Source organism: Pristis pectinata, chromosome 18 (assembly GCF_009764475.1).
Source record: "Pristis pectinata isolate sPriPec2 chromosome 18, sPriPec2.1.pri, whole genome shotgun sequence".
Taxonomy (NCBI): Eukaryota; Metazoa; Chordata; class Chondrichthyes; order Rhinopristiformes; family Pristidae; genus Pristis; species Pristis pectinata.
Window position 1 is genome coordinate 7,788,102 of NC_067422.1, and position 20,263 is coordinate 7,808,364.

The following is a 20,263-nucleotide window of genomic DNA, read 5'->3' on the forward strand; positions in this document are numbered from 1 at the left end:
ATAGTAACAAAGACAGGAAAAACAAGTTCCTGTGCATTACATACACTGTAGCTACGCAGGAATTCTTTACACCTGATATTAAGCCCACGGCTTGTCCAGCTTAATACATGAAACAAATGCATTGATAGTAGCGAGCTGTATTTATATAGTACTGTTAAAGTTCATCAAACAGATAAATGTTGAGAGAACAAGCAATCTTCCTCTGGCTTCACACCGAGCTTCAGAGATGTTAATAGGTGAAATATTCGATTCATCATGAATTATTCATATTTATAACTTCTTCCAGTTGATATATGAGCGGTTTATCCAAAATAGCAAACAGCAACCTGTATCGATATAGCCCCTTGAATGCTTTCTATTTCAGTAGTCCCTTGGGGTCAGTGAATACTTACTTTCAACATGATGTAGCAAAACATCCCAGGCCAGTTCACAGGAGGAACTGATGTCAAGTCATCTCGATCAGATAAACAAGACTTTGGCCAAATTAGGTTTCAAGGAGTATGTTGAAGGCAGAAGGAAAGGCAGTGTGAGGCGTAGTGTTGCGTGGGTATTGGTTTTGGCTGGGTTGTTTCTTTCTGTACTAGGTGTAGTGTATTTGCTGTTGGTTGGTTTTTGTAGTGTTTTTACCGAATAAACATTTTGTACAAAAAAAAGGCAGCGTGAGAGGTGGAGAGATTTAGTGAGTGAGTGCCAGAGTTTCTGGACTTAGTAGCAGAAGGTATGGATAATAATGAGGGAGCAAATAAATTCTGGGATGACTAAGAGCCCAGACTTAGAAGAATCAGAATCAGGTTTATTATTACTGACCTCGATGACGTGAAATTTGTTGTTTTGCAGCAGCAATACAGTGGGAAGATATAAAATTACTATAAATTACAAAAATAAATAAATAGTGCAAAAAAAAAGGAAATAACAAGGTAGAGTTCATGGACCATTCAGAAATCTGATGGCACAGGGGAAGAAGAGTTGAGTGTGGGTCTTCAGGCTCCTGTACCTCCTCCCCGATGGTAGTAACAAGAAGAGGGCATGTCCTGGGTGGTGAGGGTCCTTAATGATGGATGTCTCCTTCTTGAGGCACCGCCTCTTGAAAATGTCCTCGATGGTGGGGAGGGTTGTGCCCGTGATGGAGCTGGCTGAGTCTACAAGCCTCTGCAGCCTTTGCATTGAAGCCTCCATACCGGGGGGGGTGCAACCAGTCAGAATGCTCTCCCATAGAAATTTGTCAGAGTCTTTCTTTGTAAGAGCATAGAAATTGGGAAGTAGGCATTGAAGGCTTGGTCAATATTTATTGCCCATCCCTAACTGCCCTTGAGAAGGTGGTGGTGAACCATTGCGGTCCTGCTGGTGAAGGTGCTCCCACATTCGGGAGTTCCAGTATTTTAGACCAAGTGGCCATGAAGGAACAGCAGTACATCTTCCAAGTCGGGATGGTGTACAGCCAGGAGGGGAACCTGCAGGAGATGGAGTTACACTTCTGGGGAGGAGTGATGCTAAGGTGTGATTTGAAAATGAAGATGAGAATTTTAAGTCGAGAGATTCCTTAATGATATGGGATTGATTTGCCGACAGCAGACTTTTAAATATCCTAATGGAAAATTGATTAAACATCATGTTACATGAATGATGTGTCAAATGTTTCTTCTGATAAAACAGGCTTTTAAGGCTAAACTAGTTTGGTACAACCATGTTCAGTGGTCTGCTGTGGTTAGTTCACTCCAATACATCCTGTGAGGACATAAAATGTCATTGTGCATTGTTCCAATAAGTGGGAATATCACACTTCAAGAAAACACTGGATCACTCCCTGCTTATGGTTGCCCTGACCAATCCCCTAGTCCTCTTGGCCCTCTGAATCTCCTTTTGGACATGCATCTTATTAGCCAGAACTATAATGTCCTTTTGACTGAATCTAGGAGCGTTCTCCCCGTCCCCCACAGCCTCTCCTCTGTGGGAGCCAAAGTGTGTATTGCTGCTATCCAGCTGCCATGGTGAGTGTGCCTTTTAAGGACGATACCCTTCTGAAGTCGGTGCATACCAAACGGTCAGAAGCTGGGTTCATCTGTTGGGATCTGCACAGCTCCCCCGTTGGCACAACCTCGCAAGGTATAAGACACCCCAACACCTCTGCTTCAAACTGTTTCTTGTACAAATGTTTGAGGGGACCTTAAATGGCTTTAGCAGTGATGCCAAAAAGAGGCAAAATCCACTTCTAAACAAAAAATTTACATTGATACATTTAAACAATCCAGTAAATTTACGGTGTCACTGAGTCATAGAGCTGTACAGCAGAGAAATCAGGCCCTTCAGCCCTTCTTGTCCATGCTGACTGTGAAGGCTACCTACACTATCCCATATGCCCACATTCCCTCCTCCTTTCTTATCCAAGTACCTGTCCAAAAGCCTTTTGAATGTTGTAATTATTCCTGCCTCTACCGCTTCCTCTGGCAGCTCGTTCCATATAAACACCATCCTCTGTGTGAAAAAATTACACCTCAGATCTCCTTTAAGTTTCTTCCCTCTAGTTTCAGACTACCCAAACCACCCTAGGAAAAAGAATCTGGCTTCTTACCCTATCTATGGGCCTCATAATTTACAAACCTGTATAATATCACCCTCGGCCTCCATCGTGTTCTGGAGATTGTTCAGACCCAGTACTTTGGAAGTAGTTCATTGGAAAACCATGTAGAATTTTCAATGCATTAAAAAATCATGTTCAACAGTAAAAATAAACTTTGATCTTGGGTCCATGTCCATAGATCCCTCAAGGTTGCCGTGCAGGTCGATAGGGTTGTTAAGAAGGTGTATGGTGTGTTGGCCGCCATTAGTCGGGGTATTGAGTTGAAGAGCCGCGAGGTGATGTTGCAGCTCTATAGAACTCTGGTTAGACCACACTTGGAGTACTGTGTTCAGTTCTGGTCTGTCTGTGTGGGGTTTCCTCCGGGTGCTCTGGTTTCCTCCCACGTTCCAAAGACGTACAGATTAGGAAGTTGTGGGCATGCTATGTTGGCGCCAGATACGTGGCGACACTTGCGGGCTGCCCCAGAACACTCTACGCAAAAGATGCATTTCACTCTATGTTTCGATGTACATGTGACTAATAAAGGTATCTTATCTTATCATTATAGAAGGATGTGGAAGCTTTAGAGAGGGTGCAGAGGAGATTTACCAGGATGCTGCCTGGATTGGAGAGCATGTCTTATGAGGATAGGTGAGTGAGTTAGGGCTTTTCCTCTTTGGAGAGAAGGAGGATGAGAGGTGACTTGATAGAGGTGTACAGATGATAAGAGGCATAGATCAAGTAGACAGTCAGAGACCTTTTCTCGGCAAAAACAGCTAACACGAAGGGGCATAATTTAAGGTGATTTGGAGGAAGGTACAAGGGGGATGTCAGAGGTTAGTTTTTTTTTACACAGAGAGTGGTGTGGTGCGTGGAACGCACTGCCGGCAGAGGTTGTGGGGGCAGATACATTAGGGACATTTATAGAGACTCTTAGATAGCCGTGTAAATGATAGAAAAAATGGAGGGCTATGTGGGAGGGAAGGGTTAGATAGACCTTAGAGCAGGATAAAATGTCAGCACAACATTTTGGGCTGAAGGGCCTGTACTGTGCTGTAATGTTCTAGTTCCGTTTTCTAAAACCACTTCCGGAGCAGCTTAAACAAAACTGCAGGCCGTTCCTGGGTAATGAACTGGTTTCATTTTACAGATGTACTTAAGTTGATTCTGTCCATCAGTCAGAAAATACACTGAAATATATGGTACCACATACCTCCACAGTACTGTAATGAATGGCATCAAAAGCACATAAGACTGATGAGAAAGATCAATTACTAAAAGTGGAGAGAGAGAGAGGAGACTTGTTCTGGCTGCCCGAAGGAAAAACATACCCATGTACGTCGGCCTTTTGAATTTAAATGGGAAACGTGTTATGTGTACAGGTGTCCAAAAAGTCAGGCGCTTGTAATCAGGGGACAGCCTGTAGTAACAAGAGTAGGTCATGTGACTCATCACGCATGCTCCATCATTCAACAAGATCATGCCGAATCTATAATTCAATTCTACTTTCCCCTCAATCCCCACAAACCTAGATTCACTCAGAGTCCCAAAATCTACCCCAGCTTTAAATGTTCACAAAGATTCAAGCATGCATAACCCTCTGGGGTACAGAGTTCCAAAGATTCACTGTCCTTCGTGGAGAAGAAATCTCTCCTCCTCTTGGTCCTGAATGTCCCAGCCTTATCCAAAGATAACGCCAAGGTCCATAGAGTTAAGCAGCACAGAAACAGGCCCTTCGCCCAACATGTTGACTAAGGTTCCTATTTATGCTAATCCCATTTGCCTGGCATTTGGCTCACATTCCTCTAAACCTTTCCTATACATGTACCAGTCCAAATGTTGTGATTGTCCCCATCTCCATCACTTCCTCTGGCAGCTCGTTCCATTTACCCACCACCCTTTGTAGTGAAAAACTTGCCCCTCAGATCCCTTTAAATCTTCCCCCTCTAACCTTAACCCCATGCCCTCTAGTTTTAGACTTTGCTACTCTGGAAAAAGACTGTGAATATCTACCCTATCTATGCCCTGTCATAAATTTTATAAACCTCTTAATGTCACCCTTCAGCCTCTTTTGCTCCAGGGAAAATAGTCCCAGCCTCATCGAGACATGCAGCAGGGAAACAGGCCCTTTGGCCCAACTTGGCCTCTCTGAGTCTCTCACTATAACTCAAGGCCTCCAGTCCAGAGAGCATTCCTGTGAATCTTTTCTACAGGACACTGCTGTCTTAGCAGTGTGAGGAGCAGAGGGATCTTGGGGTCCACGTCCATAGATCCCTCAAGGTTGCCGTGCAGGTCGATAGGGTTGTTAAAAAGGTGTTCTATGTTCTATGTTTAACTAGGAGCAGACATGGATCAATGAGCACAGGGGTGGTGGTTGAATAGAAGCTGATACCTGAGGTGAATAGGTTGTCCTGTGAGGGGAGACTGAGTAAAGTTGGCTTTAAACTCACTGGAGCTTAGGAGAATGAGGGGTGACCTCATTGAAAAATAGAGGGATTGACAGATCAGGGAACCTATAAAAATTATCAAGCTGGAGAGGGCATAGAACATAGAACATTACAGCACAGTAAACGCCCTTCAGCCCATGATGTTGTGCCGACCTCTTATCCTGCTCTAAGATCTATCTAACCCTTCCCTCCCACATAGCCCTCCATTTCTCTATCATTCATGTGTCTAAGAGTCTCTTAAATATCTCCAGTGTATCTGCCCCCACAACCTCTGCCAACAGTGAATTCCATGCACCCACCATGCTCTGTGTAAAAAAATCTTACCCCTGACGTCCCCCTTATATCTTCCTCCAATCACCTTAAAATTATGCCTCCTCATGTTGGCCATTGTCACCCTGGGAAAAAGTCTCTGATTGTCCACTCGATCTATGCCTCTTATCATCTTGTACACCTCTATCAAGTCACCTCTTATCCTCCTTCTCTCCAAAGAGAAAAGCCCCAGCTCACTCAATCTGTCCTCATAAGACATGCTTTCCAGTCCAGGCAGCATCCTGGTAAATCTCCTCTGCACCCTCTCTAAAGCTTCCACATCCTTCCTATAATGAGGCGACCAGAACTGAACACAAGTTAGGCCACAAGTCAACCTTAAAGATTGCTGAGATCTTCACTTCTGGCCTCTTATTCATCCCCGAGTGTAATCACTTGGTAAATTAGTAAATTGGTTTATTATTGTCACATGTACTGAGGTACAGTGAAAAACTTTGTTTTGCATGCCATCCAAACAGATCATTTCATCACATCAGTGCATTGAGGTAGTACAAGAGAAAACAATAATAGAACATAGAATACAGAGAAAGTGCAGTGCAGGCAGACAATAAGGTGCAAGGCCATAATGAGGTGGATTGTGAGGTCAAGACTCCATCCTTATCATACGGGGACCGTTCAATAGTCTTATAACAGTGGATACAGGCTATCCTTGAGTCTGGTTGTACATGCTTTCAGGCTTTTGTATCTTCTGCCAATGGGAGAGGGAGAAGAGAGAACATCCGGGTGGGTGGGGTATTTGATTATGTTGGCTACTTTACCGAGGCAGTGAGAAGTGTAGACAGGATGAGGCGAGATGGCATCAGAGTGTGGCCAACTCATTGCAAGCCGCAGTCTGCAGATCTGCTCATTACTTCTATTGTAATCTTTTAAATCTCATCACTTTCACCAGCTACCAAGGTCCCAAGTTCTAGAATTCCCTCTGGAAACCTCTGTTTTGCTTTCCTTTCTTACCAGTTTTTAAGACTCGACAAGCTTTCTGTTCATTTACCCTAACATCTCCTGTAGTGGCACCACGGCAGATTATCAAAAATCAGAAGTGCTGGAGGCACTCAGCAGGTCAGGCAGCATCTGTGGAGAGAGGAGTGTTCAGCCAAAAGGAAACATCTCAATTCTACCACCAATTTGGCCCAAGAGCCATCAGCTCTTTGAGAATGAAGGCTACCCTAGTTGCCACCCACCACTACCCAAGGCTGAACTTGCTCTCTAATTAAATAACATCTGCTTTGCAGTTCTGTTGAAAAGTCATTAACCTGAAACATTAACTCTGTTTCTCTCTCCACTGAGGTTGTCCATCCTGCTGAGTATTTCCAGCATTTTCTGTGACAAGTTATAAGACTTAGGAGCAGAATTAGGCCATTCAGCCCATCGAGTCTGCTCCATCATTCAATCACGGCTGATTTTTTTTTCTCAACCCCATTCTCCTGCGTTCTCCCCAGAACCCTTAACTCCCTTACCAATCAAGAACCTACCAATCTCTGCCTTAAGTACACCTAATGACTGGGCCTCCACACCTATCCGTGGCAACGGATTCCACAGATTCACCGCCCTCTGGCTGAAGAAATTCCTCATCTCAGTTCTATAGGGACGTCCCTTTATTCTGAGGCTGATTGGACTGATGGAAACATCCTCTCCACCTCAATTATGTTTGATAATGTTCCTGGAAACTGTGGTAAGAAGTTTTGTAACGTTAGAGGCACTCTCCAGATACGAGCTGCCTTTATTACTGAAGCACTTACAAGTTTTACCTCAATGGATCAGCTAAGTTGATGTCCCAAAGCTGTCAACAGCTTCCTGCACCCCAATGGCTCCCTGTCCTCATTCATATCCATTTCCATTGGGAAAGCAGATTCAGAATGAACATTGGTAACAAATAAGAAAACAAATGCAATAACTACACAACGAGATCACCTCATATCTTCCAAATGGCTGAAAATGAACAAGACAACAATTGTAACTGCTTATTAGTTTCAGGTCTTCATTAAAGGACAAAGTTAACTGAAATTAAGTGTTAGCTCAGTGTTAGACCTCCCACTGCTGTGTGTTTCACTAGTAACAGGAAGTCAAATGATGAACTTGGGCTGACACTTTAGCAGATTAAGGCAGCACAGTGACAGAGCTGCTGCCTCACAGCTCCAGCAACTGGGTTTAACCTTGACCTTCAGTAAATGTTGTGGAGAGTTTGCACATCCCCCCTGTGAGCGCCTGGGTTTCCTCTGGCTGCTCTGGTTTCCTCCTTCACCTCAAAGACGTGCAGATGGCGTTTATTGGCCACTGTGAATTGCCCCTTGCTGTGTGTGGATAAAACATAGAAAACCTACAGCACAATACAGGCCCTTCGGCCCACAAACTAGTGCCGAACATGTCCCTACCTTAGAAATTACTAGGCTTACCCATATCCCTCTATTTCTCTAAGCTCCATGTACCCATCCAAAAGTCTCTTAAAAGACCCTATCGCATCCGCCTCCACCACCATTGCCGGCAGCCCATTCCACACACTCACCACTCTCTGAGTAAAAAACTTACCCCTGATATCTCCTCTGTACCTACTCCCCAGCACCTTAAACCTGTGTCCTCTTGTGGCAACCATTTCAGCCCTGGGAAAAAGCCTCTGGCTATCCACACAATCAATGCCTCTTATCATCTTATACACCTGTATGAGTGGTACAATCTGGGGGAATGTGAGGGGAAGAGATTACAGGGAAAAATTAGTGGGGGATAGGGATTCCAGTATAATAAGCCAACATAAAACTAGATGGGCCAAATGATTTCTTTCTATGTCCTAAAAAATAGATAAATGATAAATATTTATATGTAGAAACAAAGGGGGTAAATTTACCCCTCTACGGAACAACAGGGTCTGGGATTGTTGGGAAGTTAAGATCTAAGTTACCTCAAGCCTAGATACCACTTGCCTTGAACTGTGTTTTTAAAGAGAAAGAGTTTGCAACCAACCGGCTCTGATAAAGCAAGTCAAAAGTATTTTTGATTGGCCCTTACTTCAGTCATAGAAGTTTACATCACAGAAGGATGCCAGTTGATCCATTGGGTATGATCTGTCCAATGAAGGCTTACTACCAAGTGCATTCTGGGTTTGAGGTGCCTGAGATTTTAGCTTCCCAACAAATTGTTGTGTAGAGGGGTAAAGTCTACCCCCTTTGTTTCTCCACTTTCCAACATGCCATCCATGGCTTCGTAGATTACAGTATCACATCCACGTCCTTTTCAAAGGTGGTGAGGGTGCTAACCTTCACCACACATTCAGGCAGTCACTTCCAACCCCCACCACCCTCAAGGGGAGAAAGATCTCCTCATCTCACTCTGATCCTTCTACCATAACCTCCCTGCTCTTATAACCCATCTGGTTAATGAGGGCAAATAGAGAGAACACAAAGAGATGAGTGAAGCTGTGAAGTGCTGGTCATGAAGCTGGAAGTAGCCTGCAGGTCAGGCAGTGTCTGTGGACAGAGGAAAACAGAGTTAATGTTACAGTTGGAGAACCTTACAGTGACAGGCAACTGGAAGGTCAGGGTCACCCGAGATGCTGCATAAACTGGTCGGCCAATCTGCACTGGGTTTCTCCAGAGTAGGAAAGACTACATTGGTTGAACTGACTCGGTACACTAGATTGGAAGAAGTGCAATTGAGTCACAGCTTTGCCTGGATGGAGAGTCGGGGTTCCTGGATGGTGGGAAGGAACGAGCAGGTGTTGCAGCTCCTTTTCCACTCTCTCCAGATTAAAGATGGGAACTCACATGGGCCTCAGCTACAGTGGTCCTTGTGGGATGCATGGAATGGTCCTTGTTTCAGTCCTGCTCAGACCCCTCCCTCAACTCTTTCTGGTTTATTGACGACTGTTGCTTCCTGTGCTCAAACATTTCATCACTTTTGCAGCCAGCTTCCACCTCTCTCTCCACTTTCATATGGTCCATCTCCGACTTGACCCTTTCTGGATTTCAGGATCTGAAATCCGGGCAGGCTAGGACTTTTATTCCTTGGAACATAGGAGACTGAGGGGTGACCTTACAGAGGCGTATAAAATCATGAGGGGTATAGATATGGTAAGTGCACTCAGTCTTTTTCCCAGCGTTTGGGAGTCCAAAACTAGAGGGCATAGATTTAAGGGGGGGGGGGGGTAAGATTTAAAAGAGACCTGAGGGGTAACTTCTTCATGCGTATGTGGAACAGACTGCCAGAGGAAGTGGTTGAGGCAGGTACAATAACAACATTTAAAAGATATTTGGATAAGTATATGGATAGGAAAGGTTTAGAGGGATAAGGGCCAAAGGCAGGCAAATGGGACAGTCTTAGGTGGGCACTTTGGTGAGTACGGACAAGTTAGGCTGAAGGGCCTGTGACTGTATTACTCTCTGTATTACTCTTTATGATCTCTTTGTCTCAGGAGATGGATTAATGACAAGTGTCCATGACAAGCCTACAGACTCCCACAGCTACCTCGATTGTACTTCCTCCTAATCTGCCTCATTCCATTCTTTCTGTTCCCCTCTCTGTCAGATCTACTCTGATGAGGAGATCTTCCAACAGGTGCCTCTGAGATGTCACATTTTCTCCTTGACCGTGGATTCCCCTCTCTCATAGTCGATGGAACCCTTGACCACATCCCCATCTATTTCCCACACTCTCCTTCCAGCCAGAGTAATAATAGGGTTCCCCGGTCCTCATCTTCCATCCCTCTAGTACCCACATTCCATGGATCTTCCTTTGTAATTTCAACCAGGAGAATAAAATGGGATTGGTGCAAATGGGCGCTTGACAGTTGGCACAGATTCATGCTGTATGCCACCACGATTTTTATAAAGCAGCCCCGCACAGCCCACTTCCCCAAGCAATTCTACTTCAAGGCTTTCCTGTGTGAGCACTGGATCCATCCCCAAGTTCAAGGGCTTCTCTGGACGTCAAACAATGCTTCTTTCCTGGACTGCACACTAACACCAGCAGCTGTATCTCTGACCGGGTGCTTGACTGCTTTAAAGTATTATTGCTCTTTCAATCAGTTCACACCTCTCACCACTCTGATGTTTTTATCTGCTGAAACCATTTTTTGTGGCTTCTTTATCTGCACTTTGGATCCTTTACCTGCCAAGATATTCTCAGTCATTTCTGGATCCCCGGCTTTGCCACCATGTTGCTTCTGCTCCACAATGGAAAGTCTTTCCACCCGTTCCTGTTCCAAAACATTCCTCTTGTCATTACTCCGGATTTCCCTCACCCTGGCTGACACACTCACCCCCAAACAGTTTAGCTGATGGTCCACACGAGCTCTGTGCCAACTGTTTTTCTACCATTGGACATCTAGTAGTGAGGCTGAGGAGGGAACTTAAAGATAGGATTAAAGCAAAGGAAGTGGCTTATAAAGTTGTGGTGAAGAAATAGCAGAGTCTGAGGACTGGGAGTATTTTGGCCTCAGCGAAGGAGGACTGAGAACCTGATTTTAAAAAATGACAAGAAAGAGTCATGGGGTAATACAGCACAGAAACAGGCCCTTTGGCCCAACTGCTCCACGCCGCTGCTTCGGCCCAGCTACCTCCCTGCTAATCCCAGTTGCCCACATTCGGCCCATGACCCTCCAAGCCCCTCCCCTCAATGTACCTATCCAAATGCCTCTTAAATGTTGCAATAGTACCTACCTCGACCACTTCTTCTGGCAGCTCATTCCAGGTACTCACCACCCTCTGTGTAAAGAAGTTACCTCTCAGGTCTCCAATCGCTCCCCTTGTATCTGTGCCCTCTAGTTTTGGACTCCCCAACCCTGGGGAAAAGACTATGACCGTCCACCTTATCCATATCCCTCATGATTTTATAAACTTCTATGAGGTCGCCCCTACCATGACTGACAAGAAACAGAAGAACCCAGCAGGAGAGCTTCTGTTGGTATGAAAAAAGGAAAAGCCCAGTGAGGGAACCTTACAGAGACGGGAGCACTTATAACGGGGTACAAAGAAATGGCAGAGGAATTAAACAACTAGCTTGCATCCTTCTTTACAGAAGAGAAAACAATCTGCCAGAAATATTGGAGAATGAAAGACCTAGTGAAAATGAAGGATGGAGGAAAATAAGTACTAGTCAAAATATAGTACGAGAGAACCCAGCGAACTTGACAGCTGATGAATCCCAAGGATCTGATAATCCATATCCCAGAGTTTTGAAAGACTTGATGGAACTTTCCAAATTCTATAGATTATAGTATTGCTCCTGTGGATTGGAGGATATAAAATGGGATCCCCGCTATTCAAGAAAGGAGGAAACAGGGAACTGGTGATCTTTTGACCTGATGTCAATGGTAGGGAAAATGATGGAATCTGTAACGAAGGATGCAATGACAGAACATCTTGAATAGAATAATTGGTTTGAGTCAGTGTGAACTAATGAAAGGAAATTTATGCTGGAGACCTTCGAGGATGTGACTTGTAGAACTGACAGAGGGGAACCAGTGGACGTGGTGTATCTGGATTTTCAGGTGGTTTTCATTAGGTCCTGGTCCAGGAAGCTGGTCAACAAAGTTAGAGCAGACAGAAGTGGGGGTAATTCCTCCCCCAAACTTTCTGTGCTCCTTGACCTTCTACTTCTGTCCCTGTAGCCCAAGTCCTTCTTAAATAAACCTCCAGCTTTTCTCTGTGCTGGCCAGGGAATTCACCAGGGGGTCCATGAAGGCTCTTGGTTCTTAGGAGAAGCAACTCCAGTTACCTTATCCCTCTGCCTCACCAACCTTTCTTCCCAGGGAGCCCAGTGTTGGCCTCACGGACTCTGCCCATGGATCAACCGTGACTATTCCTCTCTCCAGATTGTCCATTCTCTTGTGATCGGAGAGCATCGTGATCCATGACCAATTGTGCTTCAGCATCACAGTCATGACAGAAAATAGGCCAAGATGTGTGGTTACCTTCTCCTAAAGGATGATTCCTAGCCCAAATACATCTTTAACTGCACACCCCTGGCTGGGCCAGAGCAGAGGCTGTTTGGCTCTTCTCTCTAAATTACACTAAAATAGAAACAGGAAGTGCCAGGATTACTCAGCAGTTCAGGTAAAGGTCATGGACTTAAAACATTGCCTCTGTTTCTTGCTCTACTCCTGCTGCCTGACTGCTAAATGTTCTCTAATTTATTTCAGATTTCCACCTGCTGTAATTGGTTATTATTATTGTCACATGTCCCGAGATACAGTGAAAAGCTTTGTTTGTGTACCATCCTGACAGATCATCCCATACATAAGTACGTCGAGATAGTACAAAAGGCAAAGCAATAACAGAATGCAGGATATAGTGTCCCAGTTACAGAGAAAGTGCAGCGCAGGCAGGTAAAGTGCAAGGGCCACAACGAGGTAGATTGGGAAATCAAAAATTCATCTTTATCGTATGTTCAAGAGTCTTATAACAGCGGGATAGAAGCTGTCCTTGAGCCTGGTGCGGTGTGTTTTCAAGCTTTTGTATCTTCTGCCCGATGGAAGGGGGGAGAAGAGAGAATGTTCAGGGTGGGAGGGGTCTTTGATTAAGTTGGCTGCTGGACCACAGTTTGGCCTGTCCTTCTAACCCTCTGTTACCTTTTCCTCCTTTTCCACCTTGTTCCAACCCTCTCACTTTTCACTTTAACCCTCCTTCTCCACCAACTCCACTAACAAATTCCTCCTCAGGATATCCTTAGTGCTACCCTTCCTCAGCCTCTGCACCAAACTACCCTTCATCCTTGGTGATTCAGACCCCATCTGAAGATTTCAGCTCTATTTTCTCTGAGCTTGTTTATCCTCCTGTAACCCCCTCCACTCCCATGCCTGCCCTTACCAGCTCCCATGGTCTCACCACCCACACTGTCTCCATCCTAGATAATCACTAATCACTTCAGATAGACTCTTACTTTCCTCCTCAAACCCAGTGTGTGCCCTGGATAAGGAAACTTCCCCAATTCACTTACTACTTTCAAAATCTAATGAACCTTTAGCCCATTTACCACTTTCCTACAGTAACCAATCTACTCAGCACTATTGCTGATGTCGTAGTCTTCATTGAAACCATCTCTCTCTGTGCTCCCTATGGAGTCACCCCCACAGGGCTAAGTGACACAGTCTTCAGTGCATATGTCAGAGAGCTGGTTTAGTCATTCACTGTCAGGTATGGCTGGACCACACATAGCAACATTGGGTCCTCTGCACTCTATTAAAACTGTTCACTATTCCACAATCATCCTGGGATGCAAAAATAAATCCCCGGCTTCCTTTCTCCTTAAACCTCTCTCCAATGAATTTTTCATCCACCCTTTCTAATGGCAAGTTCAGTGAGTTTTTAATGGGCTTCCTGGTCATTAAGATTGAAACCATCTTATCAGCTGCCTCTTCCCTTAATGTTCTGCCTAGTCCCAGCTCTAAATTTTGATCTTACTCCTGTTTTTCTCAAGGTCCTTCTATGGTCACCCACCTCCTACACCCTTACCTCAATTCTAAACTGTTTAGCAGCCAACTTGACTTCTGGACCATAACATTAGCCAATATTGATAACTGTTCCTTCCCAATGTTGAATGAAAATGAAAAAAAAACTGCAGTTGCCAGAAACCTGAAATAAAAACAGCAGGTCAGGCAGCTGCATTAAGTCATTCCTACATTTACTCATTTGGTCTCACCCTACCAGAGATGTTCCTTTTCATCTACACATTCCTCCCCCACCTTCTCTGTCACTGAAAACTAACTCGTTTTCTTTCTTTCCCAGTTCTAAAAACAGGGTCTTGGACCTGAAAGGTGAATTGTTTTGCTTCCCATATATCCTGCTTGATCTGCTGAGTGCTCCAGCATTTTCTGGGTCTGTTTCCTCTCTCAGACATTGCATTCCTGCCCTTCAAATCTGCTCTCGTCACCTTCCTCAAAGAGCCCCTTGCAAGTACCTCCCCATCTGTGACCACCCAAAGGCCACCAACATGCCACGCCTCCCAAATCTTTCGTGTCTTCAATGGAATATTTGTGTTTTTGTTCATTCAGTGGTAAGTCAGCATCTAGTGGCCCTGGAAAAGTTGTGGTGAGCTACCCACTTGAATGGCAGCACTTCCAGAATGCTGTTGGAAAGAGAATTCCCAGTGACACTAAAGGAATGGTGCTGTCCTTCTAGAATTATGTGTAATTTTTTGGGAGACTTTGTATGGGACCTTGTTCCCCAGTGCCTGTTGTCCACATGCATTTAGGTGGTGGAGATTGTGGGTTTGGGATGTCCAGGTGCAGGACATCACATAGATGGTACAGACTGCAGCAGCAATGCATTGGTGATGGAGGTAGTGAACATTTAGGGCATTGGATGGAGTCCATTTGGGTGGTCGCTTAGTCCTGGATGGTATTGAAGCCTTGAACGTTGATGGAGCTAGACTAGGGAGCAAGAGGAGGTAATCCATCATAATCCTAACTCATGCCTCACATGTCAGAAAGGTTTTTGGGAGTTGGGAGGTGAGGCACTGATAAGATCTTGGTCACACTTCTGAAATGACTCTTGGATAAATGACATCCCATCTGATTATGAGATAAGTGTGAGATGTTGTATTTTGGGAAGTCAAACCAGGGTAGGACTTTCACGGTGAATGGTAGGGCCCCAGGCGAGTGTTGTAGAACAGAAGGACCTAGGAATACAAGTACATAGTTCCTTGACAGTGGCGTCACAGGTAGAGAGGTGGTGACGAAGGTGTTTGCCATGTTGACCTTCACCAGTCAGGGCTCTGAGTATAGAGGTTAGGGCATTATGTTACAGTTGTACAAGACATTGGTGAGGCCGCATCGGGAGTATTGTATGCAGTTTTGGTTATTAAGAAAGACGTCACTTAGCTGGAAAGAGTGCAAAGTAGATTTACAAGAATGTTGCCGGGGCTAGAGGGCCTTAATTATAAGGAGAGGTTGGGCAGGCTAGGACTTTATTTCTTGGACCATAAGAGACTGAGGGGGTGACCTTATAGAGGCGTATAGATGGGTGAAAGCACACACTCTTTTTCCCAGGGAAAGGGAATCAAAAACTAGAGGGTATAGGTTTAAGGTGAAAGAGGAAAGATTTAAAAGGGACGTGAGGGGCAACTTATTCACGCAGAGGGTGGTGCGTATATGGAATGACCTGTCAAAGGAAATGGTTGAGGCAGGTACAACAACAACACTTAAAAACATTTGGACAGGTACATGGATAGGAAAGGTTCAGAGGGATATGGGCCAACCATGGGCAAATGGGACTAGCTTAGATGGGCATCTTGGTCGGCATGGACGAGTTGGGCTAAATGGCCTGTATCCATGCTGTATTACTCTATGACTCAATTACAAAGATAAATTATCCATCCTTGTCCTTTGTGACCTACCTGCCATGGATGACTACACAATTTCCTTCAAATTGTCTCCACCCTCACCCATTTAGTGTGGCTGTACTCACCTGGTTCCATTCTCATTGGTCCAGTCTTTGCCATAGAATCACAATCTCCTCTTCCCACACATGGTAGTGTAAGGACTAACGGACCGTCAGCCAGAGTTCTTGACCATTGATCCAGAGGTGTCAAGTTCGAATCCCACCAGGGCGGCTGAGGAATTTAAATACAAATAATTAAATGAATCTGGATTCCTTTTAAAGCTGTTCTCAATTACAAGTAATTGTGAAACTACTGATTGATGTAGAAACCCATAAGGGAAGAAAGTATGCTGATCATTCGGCAATGCCGCCATACTCACCAAAGAAATTGCCTGATCAGTTCAGGGGCAAATAGAAATGGATAATAAAGGCTACTGGCAGTGAGACCAAAGTCCCATGAATGAATCAATTAAAAAACCCATTTCCTCTGGTGGACCACGCACACCATGTCTCTTCTGGTCTAACTTGTTTTTGACAACATCACCCTAAAATGGAATGTTAGAATAGAGGAACACCACGACCTCTTTGAACCGTCACTGTCTCTAAGTTGCTGGCGTCAACGTCCAATAGAAAAGAACATAAAAGAAGTAGGAGCAAGAATCGACCATTTGGCCCATCGAGCCCACTTTGAAATTTACTCCAACTAATTACTAGAAAGCTGATCCCAACACCAACCATTCCCCTGCTAAAAACTTAGTTCTCTACCTACTAGGCTGTGTCCCTCTCCCTGACCATTGCCTGAAACTGAACCCGACAGTTAACAACAACTAATCTGCTGGACGAACTCAGCCTGTCGAGCAGCATCTGTTGGGGGGGGGGGGGGGCGGTTGGGGTGGAATTGACGATGTTTCAGGTTAAACCCAGCATCAGATGCTGAGTTCCTCCAGCAGATTGTTCGTCGCTTCAGATTCCAGCGTCTGCAGTCCCCTGTGTCTGGTGCCATATCTGACCCCAAGCTGTACTCCAGAGCACATTTCCACAGCTTATCCAAGACTGTCTACCTCTGCCTCCATCTTCCAATTCTGCCCCCACCTCAATCCATCTGCAGCTGAAACCCTCATCCATGGTTCTTTCTACTCCTGGCTGTCCATCCTCCTACGGTAAACTTGAGATCATTCAAAATACTCAGAGTCATACAGCACAGAAACAGGCCCTTCAGCCCACTGAGTCCATGCTGACCATCAACTGCCCATTCACTCTAATCCTACATTAATCCCATTTTTTATTCCTCCCACATTCCCATTAACTCCCCCAGATTCTCTTGTTCACCTACACACTAGGGGCAATTTACAGCGGCCAATTAACCTACCAACCTGCCTGTCAGAGATACAGCACAGAAACAGGCCCTTCGGCCCAACTGGCCTATGCTGACCAAGATGCCCTATCCAAGCTTGGGACTGTCCTTGGGATGTGGGAGGAAACTGAGTACCAGGGGAATCTCACACGGTCACAGGAAGAACGTACAAACTCCACACAGATAGCACCTGAGGTCAGGATTGAACCCAGGTCTCTGGTGCTGTGAGGCAGCAACTCTACGAGTTGTGTTGCCCATGTCCTATTCACCCATTGCCCCCCATGCTCACTGATCTACACCGGTTCCTGGTTCAGGAAAGGCTCAGTTTTAACATTCTCTCCCTCAAGTTCAAATCCCTCCCTGCCCTCACCCTCCCTTACCCCTGCCCTGTAACCCTCCCTTACCCCTGCCCTGTACCCTCCCTTACCCCTGCCCTGTAACCTTCCCTTACCCCTGCTCTATAACCCTCCCTTACTCCTGCCCTGTAACCTTCCCTTACCCCTGCTCTATAACCCTCCCTTACCCCTGCCCTGTAAAGTCCCCAGATGCTCCTCTAACCCTGCCACCTGATTCATTTTCTCCCACTACTATTGCTGACAAACCCCCTTAAAAATCTCTTTGATCTGCTAATACCTCGTTAGATGTCTAGGCATCAATGTATTGTTTAATTCTACACCTGGGGACATTTTATGATGCTGGTGGTGCGGTATCGAAGGATGTTGTTCACAATGAAACGTTCAAAGGTTGGGTCTCAAGAGACTTCTCTCACGATGCTGACAAGAGATCATTTTCAAACTACTTTAGAGGCTGCAACGCTCTGTTAAATGGCTTAATGAGCGGCGTGGCGAATTTATTTAATTAAGTGGGTGTTTCGAGTTTTTTCCCGACTAAAGATAAACGAATCGGGGTGGGTTTAGTTTGGCTGGAGTGAACAGTCACAGGCGTTGGTTGATAATGAACAAAACCGTGTTCCTCTCTCTACCGCTCTGCATTCATAACCATGGTTTTATTTCTCTTGGAAGCCGCTGACATCTCGGTGGGATTAAAATGAGGAAATTTGCGACAATTTTGAAGTTTGGGATTCTGGCTGCGAGTTTACTTATCTTACTTGTGATCTACAGTCAATTAAGTTCCAACTTGGAGCCTGCACCTGCGAACAGGTACCCTTGTGTTGTTTGTCTGTCCTAGAGCCACAACGCGAAGCTACTTTTAAACTTAAACTCACCCCCCACCGACTTGGAGAACTCCGTATCCGCCAACCCTTCCTATCTCTATTCACAACGACTTTCTTCTCCTTTTTCCTCCCCCTAACTGTTCCAGGAAACTGGCAGCGAACACCCCGGCCTGTTATTTACAATTCTGTCGTAAATTGAGACATAATAATATGTATTTATTAGATTTAAAACGATCATCCTTCCCTTTCATCGAAAGAGTTTCTCCACCACGTTGCGTCTTACGTGGATCACTTGTAATACTGTTAGTTTAGAAACTTTTGGTTTATAGGCCTTTATTTTTTCTCTTAAAGGGGAAGGGGGATTGTCCCTTTTTGTTCGGATAAACCCCGAGAGACTTTGATAAACTAGCGACAGCTTTAAAAGCTAGTGTTAATAATAAATCCGCCTCCCTCCCGCAACCCGCCGTGAAGAACCGAGGCGACAGATAAACAACTGCAAGTTCACCGAGCCTGCCAGGGTCTACCCCAGGACAAGGGGGAATCTGACCTTTAACAACCGCCCGCCTCTTTATTCTTCTGTGGCAACTTCCACAGGAAAAAATGTCTTCATACAAAACTGATCCAAGGCAACGTAGTTTGCTTTTAACTGTTAATCCGCCGGGGACCAAAAGATGTTTTATTTTGAAACCCGCTTTAAAGACGAGGATGTCTCGGCTGTCAAGGGCGAGGGGTGGTGGGTGAAACAGTATTCCTAAAGAAAAATGTCCCCAAATAAACCAATTGAGCTCCTTGAGCGGAGGGGGTGATGATTAGTGTGGAACACAATCCCCGACACGCAGACCTCTGCGCCAAGTTTACTGCCCGCGTTGTTATACTCTCTCTTTTCACTAAGTTTGAACTTTATTTTCAGCTATTTAATGTTTCGAAGCAACCACGGGTGTTTTTAGAAAGGAAAAATATTGCTTTGTTTTGTTCTGGCTCTCCGGTCCGTTCTGGCGAATGTTTTGTTTTGGTGAGGAGTTGGTGGGGTGTAGCCCAGAGGAAGCTCTCCGACACGGCGTAGGGCGGGAGACTGGTTCATCTCTCCATCTTCAGCCGAACCCATTAAGAAGAATAGTTTAGACGGAGTCATAGAGCACGGAAACAGGCCCTTCGGCCCAATTGGTCCATGCCGACTGAGATTCCCATCTTGGCTAGTCCCATTTGTCTGGGTTTGGCCCATATCCCTCTAAACTTTTCCTTGTCTTTTAAATGTTGTTAATGTACCTGCCTCAACCACTTCCTCTGGCAGCTCATTCCATATACTGACCACCCTCTGGGTGAGAAAGTTGTCCCTCGGGTTCCTATTAAATCACTCCCCTCTCACCCTAAACCTATGGCCTCTAGTTCTTGATTCCCCAACCCTGGGAAAACGATGGGGTGAATGTACCCTATCTGTGCCCCTCATAATTTTATACACCTCTGAGATCACCCCTCATTCTCCTATGCTCCAATGGAAAAAAAATTGACCTGCTCAACCTCTCTCCATAACTCAGTCCTTTGGGTCCTGGCAACATCCTCGTAAATCTCCCCTATGCTCTTTTCAGCTTAATGTAATCTTTCCTATAGCAGGATGACCAAAACTGAACACTACTCCAAATGCAGCCTCACTAACATCTCATACAACTACAACATAACATCCCAAATTCTATACTCACCGTGCCATAAGCCGCCTTCACCCCCCTGTCTATCTGTGTTGCCACTTTCATTGAAGCATGTTTAGGTGGTGATCAGGGAAACATGTTTAGATGGAGATCAAGGAATCTTGGCTTACTGCAGAGTGTAGTTCAATTTGGGGAAAACACAAATAGTGGAACATCTAGAAATGCTGAATTTTGCACTATGGTCAAAAAGTGTTGTCTCTTGAAATGTTTTTTGTCAGTTGGTTTGGTGTTGGACTTCATTGCCTAACATGGGAAATGATCTATCCCCTTCTAATTGAAAAGTAGAAAACTGTAGATGCTGGAGGTTGGAAGTAACATCATCATTTTGTGTTTTCTTGTCGCTTCTGGTTGTCCTGTTTGATTACTTGAACCTTCTTATAAAGGTTGCATGTATTGC

At 45.1% G+C, this 20,263-nt stretch overlaps 1 protein-coding gene across 1 annotated transcript in view; it reads left to right on the forward strand.

Annotated features, from left to right (window-relative positions):
* The first annotated feature begins 1,394 nt into the window (after positions 1-1,394).
* The window catches only part of LOC127580106 (alpha-N-acetylgalactosaminide alpha-2,6-sialyltransferase 2-like), a 68,257-nt gene continuing 49,388 nt past the window's right edge, over positions 1,395-20,263 (forward strand). The window contains 1 exon segment of the mRNA XM_052033318.1: positions 1,395-1,495. Coding sequence (XP_051889278.1) covers positions 1,395-1,495 — 101 coding nt within the window.